The sequence below is a fragment of the Myotis yumanensis genome, unplaced genomic scaffold (assembly GCF_028538775.1).
Source record: "Myotis yumanensis isolate MYYU_CA2020_CCGP unplaced genomic scaffold, mMyoYum1.0.hap1 SCAF_8, whole genome shotgun sequence".
Classification (NCBI taxonomy): domain Eukaryota; kingdom Metazoa; phylum Chordata; class Mammalia; order Chiroptera; family Vespertilionidae; genus Myotis; species Myotis yumanensis.
Genome location: NW_027223759.1, coordinates 43,516,241 through 43,529,473, shown reverse-complemented (window position 1 = coordinate 43,529,473; position 13,233 = coordinate 43,516,241). Strand labels below are relative to the sequence as shown.

At 50.8% G+C, this 13,233-nt stretch overlaps 1 protein-coding gene across 1 annotated transcript; it reads left to right on the top strand.

The window, feature by feature from the left end:
• The first annotated feature begins 724 nt into the window (after positions 1–724).
• SP9 (Sp9 transcription factor) lies at positions 725–3,707 on the top strand. Its single transcript, XM_070423416.1, has 2 exons — positions 725–833; positions 1,856–3,707. Exons 1-2 carry the CDS (start codon positions 813–815, stop codon positions 3,293–3,295), a joined length of 1,461 nt encoding a protein of 486 aa, XP_070279517.1. The 5' UTR covers positions 725–812; the 3' UTR covers positions 3,296–3,707.
• Positions 3,708–13,233: the final 9,526 nt, after the last annotated feature.

The following is a 13,233-nucleotide window of genomic DNA, read 5'->3' as shown; positions in this document are numbered from 1 at the left end:
ACCGCTGGGGGAAATGATGGGCTGCGGCAGGCTCCAGGCCCTCCCAAGGCTCTGGGTGTAGACTTGGACCGAGAGGCCTGTTTTTCTCCCCTCGGAGGTACTATCCCTTCGCGCCCTCTCGTCAGTGTGATTCAGAGTAAAACTGAATCCAAGTGGGAATAAGGAACTGGGTAGAAGACAAACGCCAATGCTAAAGTCGCGAGCGATAATGATGGATTCCAGCTGAAGTTGTGTTCTGAAGGCGAAGTCTGGGCACACAAAGTGAGCGTTGACATTTGCGTCTCCACTTGGGCCTCGCAGATGCTGCCTCCACCTCGGCGCCTCCTCCCCTCCAGCTTCCTTTCCCACAAGTGGGGAGCGGAGGAGGACTGTCAGCTCTAACTTGCATCATCTAGGGGTGCTTGGGTGTTGGTGGCTCGGTCTCAACGGTACTTAAACCAGGCTTGTTGCGTGCGTGTAAATGTTTAATTGCACGGTAATCTCTCCAGTCCCCAGCCCGCGACCCCCCTCCTCGCTAGGGGCCTTGACTGGCACGCGCCGGGAGCCCCGGCTCAGGCCCTTCGGCGCGTCTGATTGGCTGCGGGGCAGCTCCCGTCTGCTCTGCCTGCGCCCTCATTGGGCGAGAGGCGCAGCCAGCGGCACTTCAAAGCGGGTGCGCCTCGCACTTAGGCTGAGTTTAGCTGGCGGAAGCCTGGAGTCCGCTCGGCGCGAGCGCAGGGACGCGGGAGCTGCGCGGGACCTGAGCAGTTTTCCCCAGCAGCCGCCAGGCTCAGCCCCGCTCCCGGCCCCGCCGCGCAGCCCAGGGACCTGCTATGGCCACGTCTATACTCGGGGTAAGTCAGAAGTGCGGCAACGCATTTGCTTGTTTTTAACTGGAGTAATTTTTCGTTATGGCTTCTCCGGGTCCGCGGCTCGGGAGAAACTGTTGCTGCCGGACTGTAGCTTCAACTTCTTTCAGCACTTTCCACGTTTTAGGGACCGATGCTTTCCACGTTATTGGCACCTAGGAAGTGCGTTGGTAAGAAAATGATTTGTTAAGCAAGTCATTGTAAATTGGCTTTTAAGAAAACCTCAAGGTTTATTTTCTTCCCCCTCGTGATCTATCCCCCACCCCACCCCCCCTTGCTTCGGAGATTGTTGCAATGATGCGACAGCGGTGTTTCCAGAAAACAGCCTTAATCGGTTTGCAGTTCATGTAGTCACGTTAACAAACATTCACACTTCTGCGGCTCCCCAGTTGGCTTGTGACTCAGAGCCATCGCTGGGTTGCTTCTCCATGGATTCTTGTTTTCATAATCGGGTTTTTGGGTGACTAATCATTTAAAACATTTTCTATTAAAAAAAAAGAAAAGAATCAAGTAGTAGCAACCCTGGGAGGAGTGCCCCAAGTCTCCCGCCCCTGGGCCACTGTTTCAGCCGCCTCCGCCCTCACCCGGAGCTTGTTGTGGTTGTGTTTACCTCCGTGCTTCACCCCTAAGGGCGGTTTGGGGGCATCCGTGAAGGAACGGGCTTATGGCCAGCAGAAGGAGAGCAACCCGAATCTGATTCTGGGCAGGGGTTGTAGCGACTGAGGCGGGGAGAACCGAGACCACTTTGACTGGTAGCCCCACCGAAAAACAACTTTCCAGCTCCGGGCCCTCGCCCTTGCGATCGCCGGTGTCCCGCGCGGGGCGCGGCGCATCCTCGTTGAGCGCGAGGGGAGGAGGCACGAGCCGGGGAGCCACGACCCCCCTCCTGCCCCCCCCCCCCGGGACCCGCCGCGGGGCGACGAGACTGCTCACGGGGTGCACTTTGTGTCTTCCTCCCACTTCTTCTTGCCCTCCTCCTTGCTCCCTTCCCCCAACCCCCACTTTAGGAAGAGCCGCGCTTCGGAACGACCCCGTTGGCCATGCTGGCGGCGACCTGCAACAAGATCGGTAACACGAGCCCGCTGACGACGCTGCCGGAGTCGAGCGCCTTCGCCAAGGGCGGCTTCCACCCCTGGAAGCGCTCCTCGTCTAGCTGCAACCTCGGCTCCAGCCTCTCGGGCTTCGCTGTGGCCACCGGCGGCCGCGGCTCGGGCGGCCTGGCGGGCGGCTCGGGCGCCGCCAACAGCGCCTTCTGCCTGGCCTCCACGTCCCCCACGTCGTCCGCCTTCAGCAGCGATTACGGCGGCCTCTTTTCCAACTCGGCGGCGGCCGCGGCGGCTGCAGCCGGGGTGTCCCCGCAGGAGGCAGGAGGCCAGTCGGCCTTCATCTCCAAGGTGCACACCACGGCGGCCGACGGCCTGTACCCGCGCGTGGGCATGGCGCACCCGTACGAGTCGTGGTACAAGTCAGGCTTTCACTCGACACTGGCGGCGGGCGAGGTGACCAACGGCGCGGCGTCGTCGTGGTGGGACGTGCACAGCAGCCCGGGCTCGTGGCTGGAGGTGCAGAACCCCGCTGGGGGGCTCCAGAGCTCGCTGCACTCGGGCGCCCCCCAGGCCTCGCTGCACTCCCAGCTCGGCACCTACAACCCCGACTTCAGCTCGCTCACGCACTCGGCCTTCAGTTCCACCGGCCTCGGCTCCTCGGCCGCCGCCGCCTCGCACTTGCTCTCCACCAGCCAGCACCTGCTGGCCCAGGATGGCTTCAAGCCGGTGCTCCCCTCCTACTCGGATTCCAGCGCCGCGGTGGCCGCCGCCGCCGCCAGCGCCATGATCTCGGGGGCCGCGGCCGCCGCCGCCGGGGGGAGCTCGGCGCGCTCCGCCCGCCGCTACTCGGGCCGAGCCACCTGCGACTGCCCCAACTGCCAGGAGGCGGAGCGGCTGGGCCCGGCCGGGGCGAGCCTGCGGCGCAAGGGCCTGCACAGCTGCCACATCCCGGGCTGTGGCAAGGTGTACGGCAAGACGTCGCACCTGAAGGCGCACCTGCGCTGGCACACGGGCGAGCGGCCCTTCGTGTGCAACTGGCTCTTCTGCGGCAAGCGCTTCACGCGCTCGGACGAGCTGCAGCGGCACCTGCGGACTCACACGGGCGAGAAGCGCTTCGCCTGCCCCGTCTGCAACAAGCGCTTCATGCGCAGCGACCACCTGAGCAAACACATTAAGACGCACAACGGGGGCGGCGGGGGCAAAAAGGGCAGCGACAGTGACACAGACGCCAGCAACCTGGAGACGCCCCGCTCCGAGTCCCCCGACCTCATCCTGCACGACTCCGGAGTCAGTGCCGCCCGGGCGGCGGCGGCGGCAGCGGCGGCGGCGGCGGCGGCAGCGGCAGCGGCAGCGGCCTCGGCGGGAGGCAAGGAAGCCGCGTCTGGCCCCAGCGACTCCTAGAGATCTGGCGAGAGGCGAGCGGGAAGAGACGTCGAGAGCAAACGAGAGGTTCAGAGGGCGAGCGAGCGGGGGACAGATGGGCTGGGGCGCCGGTGACGCCCCCGGGCCAGCGCGAGGTGGAGCAGTAACCGGCTCCCCGGCCGCTCTTCGCCGGCCACGCCAGGAGCTCCCCTTTGCTGTCGGAGCTCACACGGGAATCGAACGCGTGGTCCAGGAACAAAAGCAAACCATCCTCCGCCACCAACACTGCTTAGAAACTGCACACACAGACATGCACACACACCGGAGACTTACAACCCAAAGCACGCACACCCGCGCACATACACACATACACACACACGCACAAACTTATCGAGGGAAGAGCAATACACAGAAACGCTCCCTCCTCCACCGCCCACCCCCTCCACCACCCTTCTCTTTCCTTTTCTCCAAAAACAAGCCACCACCCTGCAAAGGACTGTCAGAACATTTTAAAACAAACGGGACCTATAAAAACAGACCTTTTGTGTGGATTATATTATATATAAAATACTCCAAGTCCTGCTTGATATCTACTTACATTGAGACTTTTTTTTTCCTAAAAAAGGAAGCATCATAAAAGGCTTAAGGTGAGAAATTAAACTGGAAGTCTAGTGACAGCTCTGTATTTCATAACATCTGTATAAATAGGGTTCAAGAGATTATGTTCTCTTTTATTTTCTTGTAAATGTTCATTCGAATAGAGTTGTTTGGGGTTTGTTTGTTTTTTTTTTTTTTTGGTGAATTCCTGAAATTCAGGGAGTTTTTCCTTTAATTTTCTGATGCACTTTGTGAAAGTCAGTATATATGTAAAAGATATTTAAAATGTTGAGTTATTATTTCACTCACAAACTCATAAGTTAAGGTCATCTAAAGAAATTAAATGCGTTTATCTGTATGAAGAAAATCCTGACATATTTTCATTTTGGTATTATTAAAGGACTCTGAACAATATACTTCCTTTTTAAAATCCTGTTCCTCACTCAATAATCTTTATGTGGGTCGACGTTTTTGGTTGGGGAAAAAAAATCCTTTAATGTTAGTTTTAGGTAATGGGAGGTTCATGTAAGTTATCAAAGCCATAAACATCCGTTTTTGAGGAGTCAAATTATTTATTTGTATATTAACAGCATAAATTAAATTGGGTTATAAGAACGTGTAGTTGTATTACTTAATGAGAGAGTTCTCAAAAGGTGACATTTTAAAACTCTGGAGCGCCTAAAAAAAATGTTCTTTGGCAGTTTTAACTGGGGAGATGCTTATACCTCCTGGAGGGGGTCAGGAAAAACACCCGCGGGTTTATTTGTTTTAAAAAAAGTGATTTAAAAACAATCTGAAAGGGGAAAGCTTTTAAAAAGAAGTCTTGGTTCCCAAGGCCCTCTATGTTGGGAGGCGACTCCAGGGAATAAATCGCTGGAGTCAATACCCCGGAAAAGACATTTCATGCCTAAATGAAAATCTTGTTAAATGTTATTAATTTTGACTTAAAGCACACAGCAGCCCCCTGTGCCTTGTATTCCCTTATTAGGGATTCATGTCTTATCAAATATCTAATTAATCTCCTAGACATCATTTGTTCTGGCCAACTTTATCTCAGCTGGTCCTCGGGGAAAACTCCAAATATTCTCCGTGACAAAGCTCCCTTGAAGATCTTTTTAATTGTCTAAATTAACTGCACCAAATTTGCATGTCAAACGGTAAAGGGCAACCTGAGATAAAATGTAAACGTTTTAAAAGCCCCCAAACTAAGCACTTGATTTGATAACTAGGCTTTTTAATGTTATGGAAGACAACTGCTCCTTTCCTTTTCAAAGACGGCTGATCTATGCAAATAGTGAATTGGAAATGCCGAGGTCCCTGCGCCCGTCAAATGGCCCTCGCAGGTTATTTGAATATCAGTGGCGCTGCCTCTGAAAAGGTTCAAGGATGCTCTCTGACTTCTTTGTGATTACTCAGTGCGGCGTCTTATTCTGAAGAAAAAAACCTCAGGAATAATTAAAGGCTGGGATCAGGCCTGGGAACACATTCGGGACAGGAATCTCATTTAGGCAGCCTCTTTCAAAATAAGGCACAGTTAAATTGACCAGAAGGCAATTATTGAAATGAAAATTATTTTCACTCTCTTTGTCTTCTGACCACCAACTTAACAGCCCCGTTTAAAAGAGAGGGAGAAGAGAGGGATAGAGACGAAAAGAAAATTGGTAAATGAGATAATTTCACAATTCAAAAAAAATGTTAATTTAGAAAATAAAATGCGTATTTGCAGAATAAAATATTTTTACAAGGCTCCCCACACAATAGGCAACACAAGCAAAGTCAGCCCCAATGGAAAAAAAAAAATTTATTACTGTCCATCTTGGGAACTTGAATGAGGTTTTGATTTTTAGGGAAAAAAGAAATAAATTGTTGTTCTTAACAGCAATATGTCTTCTCGGAAGCTCTGCTCTGAGAAGCCAACTAACAAAGTAGCGATAAAACAGAGAGCGAAGGTTCTCCGAGGGGAGCTTGCAGCGTGGGGCTCGGTGGCTTCCTCCCTTTCCCCCGTGCGGTCCGGGTCCCCGCGGCCTCGGATGCCCCGCTCTTCTTCCTGGAGCTTTTCTTTCCTTCGGCTATTTTCCCTCCCAGATCAAACAGTTCATAGCAGGGACCTCCCACCCCACCCACCGCGCGCCTTTGGGTTCAGTGCTAGTGCTCTCGAGAGGCTGGCAGGGGTGCGTTTGCCCTGGGAGTTTGGGGCCGAAGCTCTGGAAGCCGAGAGGGTGCCCGGCACCTTTGGGGGTGCGGGCCAGCGGCGCAGAGCTGAGGGTACGCTGGGCTTTCCTGCAAGGAGGGCGCCCGGGCGTCTGTCCCAGGCAGCTTTGTTTCTCGCGGATAATAAAAGCAGATCAAAGGGCCTGGCCATGCAGGTCCCGCTGGCAGTGCGGCCGGCTCCGCAGCCCAGTGATCAAGGCCTCTGCCTGCTTTCTCTGCCCCGTGGGTCAGCGGACGTCCATCACCGCGGCTCCCGGGAACCACGGGCGGCGGCCGGGCCCGAGCGTCCGGCCAGACCAGCGCTCGCAGACCCTGAACCTGGAGGGAGTGGGGCGCCTGCCCCGTGCCGAAACCAGCAAGCGGAAACAGATCCCACCCCTCCTACCGAACCCCCGCCCCCCGCCCCACCAGCCCGAGGGGGCCCAGGGGGGCGCTGGGAAACCTTGACCCGAGCGGGTGGAGACCCGCCGAGGCCGAGCAAATGAGAGAGATTGTGCATGGGAGGCGAGAGCTCACGGGAGACTTAGGTCTTTGCCTGATGGGGCCCAGCCTCCCCAGGGCCCCCTCGGGACTCCAGGGTCCTGGGCCACTCCAGCTCCGGGGCCCGGGAGGAGAGGGGGCCGCGGCTACGGCTACGCGCCGGGCTCGGACAGGGCTGCTGCCTGGAGCCGGTGTGGGGCGGGGGGCGCAGACAGGACCTCTGCGTCCCACTGAGGTCCGGGCGAGGGGAAACGGGATTTCGTTTCAGCCGTTTTCGCCCAGCGCTTCCCGCTAGGGAGCCTCCTGCGCAGGAGAGGAGCGAAGGCCAAGTTTTCCCAGGCCCCGCGCCTACCCTAGTCCCAATCTATACCCTCCCCAGGCGTTTCCTCTGGCCTTACGTTTCCCCCCCGTGGAGTGAATTGGATCCTACCTGATGAGGAAAAAGAAAAGAAGGATTTTTCTTTCCTCAAGGAGGGAACGCAACCTTACTGTGACGAGATTAGATTGTGCACCTGAACGGCGTGTCTGGACATTCCGTCAAATCGTTACAAGTCGTGTAAAATTGAATTTCTTTTTATTCAGATGGAAACTTTATTTATTTTAACTCTAATCTTATTTGCATCTATTATCTGTATTCACCAAGGCTCTCTCCACAACAAAAATGCAGATGAAGTAAATCTTCCATAAATCCCGCCCATTTGTGTAATTGGTATACTAAGTGTTTATTTTAAGTGAGAATAATTTAGCTACAAATTTTCTTAAGGAATAACATTCTTAACACATTAAAAAAACTGAAAACTCTGATTTGCTTTTATCTTTGACAGTCGCTCTTGATTCCCTTAAGGAGCTTGGCGAGTGCGGCTCGCTGGCGCCATCTAGAGCTCGCGGCCGGGAAGGCCGCGCTGTCCTCCTCGCTCGCGGCTATTTGAGCGGGGAGACCGCCGTTTGCCGCCAGCTGCAACAACCCAGCGAAGCAAGAAAAGAAAAGCGAGTTTTTATGTTATTATGTTGGAGGAGGGTGCGGGTGGGGGAAGAGGAGAGCCCCGTAATTGGGGGGCACTGCTTAGCAATGGCCGGTTCACTGCTCCTAGAGAAGGAGGTCATTTCTGAAACATGCTAACTGAAAATCCAAACAAAGTAAACAAAATAACGAACGTCCTGCTTGGCCCTCGTCTTTGAATTGTTGCACTTAATACCCCTTTCAAGGCAACATCAGGGCCTTCCGACTCGGAGTTGAGCAGGCTGGGTGCAGTCAGTGGCGACTTGGACCCCGGGATGGGGACCAGCGTGGGCACAGTCCCTCGTGCTCTCTGTCCAATGACCCCAGATCCGAGGGCTCTCGGTCCACGAGGCCCGCGTGCTCTGTGCGGGTCTACCGGAACCAGGCTGATTAAACCAGGCTACCAGACAGTCCCACGTCCCCAGATCCCCCTTTGAAGGGGAGGGAAGCGAGGGACTTACAGCTTTCCACCAGCCTGGGGCCCCGATGGCCCACCAAGCCTCCTGCCTCGCCGGCGTCCTCCAGGCAGCTGTCCCGGCTGAGCCGAGTGCGGGGGACTGCTGGGCAGACCCGGGCCTGAGGGGCACGCAGGTCCCAGAGCCCCGAAACCCCTCGCCCCAGCCCCTCCCGAAGGGTCCTCACTTCCTGCAGGCGCAAACTGACCCCCTTTGTTCCCACCTTTTCCCTTTGAAACTGAAATCTGAAATCTGATAACAGCTGGGGGCGTTGACCAATTTTCTCTCCTCTCTGAGCATCGCCCTCCCCCGCCGCCCCCTTCCCTCCTCTTCCTAGCCCACCACCCCACCCCCAGTCTTCAGACGTTGTGCGTGGCTCTGCTGCTTCTTTCCTGCTCCCCCTCCCCACCATCCCGCCCGTTTATTGTATTTTAATCGGAAAAGCTACACCTCCAAGTCTCGCGCACGAGGCGGCGGAGGCGCCGTGGACCGCAGCAGCCCCGGGCTCCCCCATCTCATGCCCAGGAAACGCCAGCCTTTCCGAGATCTCACAGCCACGTTAGCAGCGGATAACTCGGCTGCATTTGTATTTGCCGTTTTAATACAAACCCCGCCGCACTGCCTATTTCAAAGATGTGCTAATTACTACTTGGATAGCAGGGCGCAAAGTCCTTGTCCATTTCTCAGTACAAAGTAGGTTGCTAGAAAATTTGAAATTGCCTTTCAGCCTAAAGCTGCCTTACCTGAATGTCATAATTACAGTAATTATGTACATCCAAATTACATGCTAATTAAATTAGAATCAAATCGTTCTAAATCGAAATCAAATGAGGTAGTGAAGAATTAATCAATGACAACATAAATAGAGAGCTTCCTTCAGAGATATTTATTGTAACGATCCAAGGAGGAATTTGATCTGAAAAAGTCACCTGTTTATTTACTTTCAAATTAGTAATCAGTTATTATCCCTTCTCCATAATTTTTACCGTTCAGTGTTATTTACCCCCCACCCTTTCTAGACTCAAGAGTTTATAGGAATATGTACGAGGTAAATACATACAGACATGCCTTCCCTATATGTTACTGATATAAATATATACAGTGTGTTTGCAACTCCAGTTAAAGGGAAGGTTTCAGAATGTCCGTGGGTCCTGTTCCGGGGCCTGTTCTCAGGGATCCAGGAAAGAAAAGAACCCAAGTTTTTAGGTTTTCCAACACCCTTGTACTTTTTCTTTGGAAATTCATAACAGAGATTTTGCATTGTTTTGCAAACATCTATTTCGGGATAACTCATATATAAAGCAATGCAAAGGGATAGGGTGTCTCCCCCTGGCCGTTTTCTGCTTGCAGATTGCTGGCGAGAGATGACACGTTCCTTTTTGCTCCAGGAGTGAGATTAGCAGAGGCGTCATAAGGCGACCTCTGCACCTGTGGAGCCCGAGCGACGAGAGGAATTCGCTCGATTTCCTGACTACCAAAGGCGAGTCCGCCCTCCGACCTGCGTGGAAGAAACGCGCCGGAGGCCAAGCGAGCTTAGGCGGGAACCGGCGGGGCGCATTGGTCCCCTGGGCGCAGAGCCTGTGGCCCGCAGCCCGGCGGGTGGCCCGGGAGTTTCTTCTGGGTAGGCCACCGGCGTGGGGCGCGAGGGAACCCTTGCTGTGAGCTAAACCCTTACACTTTGCGGGTGGGGAATCCAGCGGCTGCCTTGCGCTTGGGGTGCATCTTTTAGAAGAATGCGCCCCCTAATTCTCAGCCTCTCCATTTGGATTTGAGGTGCGTTCAGAAGGTTTCCAACCGCGGTCTAGAAGGAAAGCAGCGCGGTACGAAGGGGTGGCATTGCCTCGGGGGGATGGAATCAATCACTGTAGCACCTACTGCAGCCCCTTTCTGGCTTCCTTTGGGTTTAGGGCGAGGTCCTTAGAAGCGTCGCTTTGGCCAGCGACCGAGCCCCCAGACCTCCACTTCTGCCCACGGGGTCAAAGAAACTGGCTCACGGGCAGTTTGGGCCAGAATGTGCGTGTCTTTCCATGACACCAATGGCAGCTCCTGCGTTTCATCGGGCAGCTGGCTTCATTATTACTGTTACATCCTGAGGGTGGTGGTAAGTGTGGCAAGAAGGGAGGAGGAAGAGGGGAGGTGATGAGTACCTGTTTCCTTTCTGTCAGCAGGACCGGGCCTTAGGGACCTCATCAGGAGCTCTCAGCTGTCAGCGGATTTCCCAAATCTTAGAGTTGCAGATTGCTGGCGAGAGGTGACATTTACCTTTTTTTGGTCATCTTATTTGTTCCTCACAACTCTTTAAAAGGATTTCTCCTTTTTTGATCCAATAAACAGACTCAAGGCCTACAGTTAGTGCATGCCTTTATCTCTTTTCAAGAAGTGGTAACTACCGAAGTTTCCTTTTCAGAAAACCGAAGTAAGATTTCTAGATATCCTTCAGCTACTGGAGTTGCAATGCAGCTTTCTTCCTGATCTTAAGCACAGGGTGTGGAGGATGCACCTTCCAACCGCTTCTGGGCCCAGTGGTCATTAGGTAAGGAGGTGAAATGGCTCAGGTGGATTTTGGAAATATTTGAGCGTCAATGCTAAAGCGTAGTAAATGGCTGGTGATTAAAACTGGAAAACGCTGTGCTCCCAGCAGCGGGGACTGATCTGATTCACTATCAGCTAGCGGTCTCACGGAAGCACAGCAAGCTACGTCTCCCCAAGCCTGTCAGATAAAAAGCTTTTTTCAGATTAAAACTGTATCTCCACTCCACATTGCAAGGTAAGCCGACCTGCCACTCTGCTGAAGCAGACTCTGCTTATTTTGGCACATTTATTAAATGAAATGATGACTAACCACGTAACATTCAGGTAAGTAAACAAGTCCTAACCTAGGAACCCGATCCATCCTGGCCATTTGTAAATCAACAGCACCTCCTACAGGAATTAATTTGCTAGTGTTAAGTGTAAGGCCAGGGAAAAGGGGAGTGCCCCCAACATGTCTCCAGTGTGTTTCCAGGCCCCTGGACAAATGTCACCAGGCACACCCATATTTATTTAAAATAATTTTTCTGGCCGAAACCGGTTTGGCTCAGTGGATAGAGCGTCGGCCTGCGGACTGAAAGGTCCCAGGTTCGATTCCGGTCAAGGGCATGTACCTGGGTTGCGGGCACATCCCCAGTAGGAGATGTGCAGGAGGCAGCTGATCGATGTTTCTCTCTCATCGATGTTTCTAACTCTCTATCTCTCTCCCTTCCTTTCTGTAAAAAAATCAATAAAATATATATTAAAAAAATTTTTTTTCTGTTGAGAGTAAGAATGACAAACATCATCAGACTTTTCCTGTGGTTCTTCTTTTAAAATGTCACCGTTGAGGACTCTCGTTTTTGAATATTCATTATACTTGAAGGATTCTTTTTTAAAATATATTTTATTGATTTTTTACAGAGGAAGGGAGAGAGAGAGATAGAAACATCAATGAGAGAGAAACATCGATCAGCTGCCTCCTGCACATCTCCTACTGGGGATGTGCCCACAACCCAGGTACATGCCCTTGACCGGAATCGAACCTGGGACCTTTCAGTCCGCAGGCTGACGCTCTATCCACTGAGCCAAACCGGTTTCGGCAGGATTCCTTTTTGGTTTATAGTATTAGGCGGCGCTCTACACATACAAGTAGACATCCTTTTAATTATGAGGTTTCTCTCTGTTTCGACCTTATATTTCAAAAGCAAAAGTAGAATTAGATGTCTAACATTTTTATTTTAAAAATCACTTTCAAATCCTTTTATCCATATCAAGAGTATGCAGAAAAGTAAGGCGAGCTCCTTTAAAGCTCTTACCTTGTGATATGTGAAATGTCTTCTTTCAGTGTTTAAGTTTGCAAGGTTGATATACTAGCCCCTTGGGGCTGTCTAGCACCTTTGGGTGACCAAGGCTAAAAGCCAAATAGTAAATCAGTATCTTCCATAAATACATGGGAATTTTTCTCACCATTGGATGGATAAGTTGGTAAATCAGTTTATATTTTTCAGTCTAACAATGAAGGATAATTAAATCAGAGATTTAAAAAAAAATTCCTACAGCCACATCAAATTAAAAGAGGACTACACTTTTGTAAAAGTCAAATGAAAAAAGTGTAAAAAATAATATGTCTTTAATTCATTTTAAATTACAGGATGCATTTCAACATTTCTCTTCATGAACACTGTATTTCCCTTCAGAAATCCTTTAAGGGCAGTAGATATTGCATAGATTTTGACATTATAAAGTATAAAAAGGCATAAGATAGAAAATTAGTGCAACACTAATGAATTCAAGATGTAAATTAGCAGTCTTTATCCATTTCAAATGCATGCTTTTTCTAAATGAAGGAAAAGGATCTTTTAGGTGCACTGTTATTAAAGAATAACTTTAGAAGGAATTCAAGTTCTTCCCCACCAATTCTCTGAAACATCAAATAATCAGAGCGTTTCTTATACCTTTAGTTGCTTCTAAATCAGAGGACATTTGTGTGATATACAAGATACAGATATATATAACAGATTACAAGGAGTGGTTTCATTTACCTCTTCTTCCAAACTTATTTACTTCTCATAGAATTTACAAAATTATGCTGCGAACCCTCAAAACCATCTAATCAGTATCTGTATTGTATGACATGTTCAAAAAATGTGGAACCCTGATAAAAATACTTGTGTCCAGGATGTATAGTATATCTTTTTTAGAATTGTATGTTACTTGTAATTTGTACTACTTTTTTCCCTATAGTTTCTTTTTCCCTATAGATCATTTGAAACATGAGGGAAAAGTTTAAATAAACCTTATATACCTATAGTCATAAAATATAGCTGAAGAATTTACTTTGGTCCATTTGTGACATTACATAAATACTTAACCTTTAGAAGTGAATTCTAATAGCTGTAAGCCAGTAGTAGAAAGACCATTTGTGGTAGGTAGAATAATGGTCCCTTAAAGATATACACATCCTAGTCCCTGGAACCTGAGAAGATGTTAGGTTAAGTAGCAAAGGGGAATTAAGGTTGCAAATTGATTTTTAAAATAGGACAATTCTCCTGGTAGACTCATTATCATCACAAGGGTCCATAAAAAAGAAGAGGGATGAAGAATGTCAAAGTGTCAGAGTGATTAGATGTGAAGCTCGACTTGCCTTTGTTAGCTTTGGAGATGGAAGAAGGGACCAGGAGCCAAGGAATGCCTCTAGAAGCTGGAATAGGCGAGCAAACAGG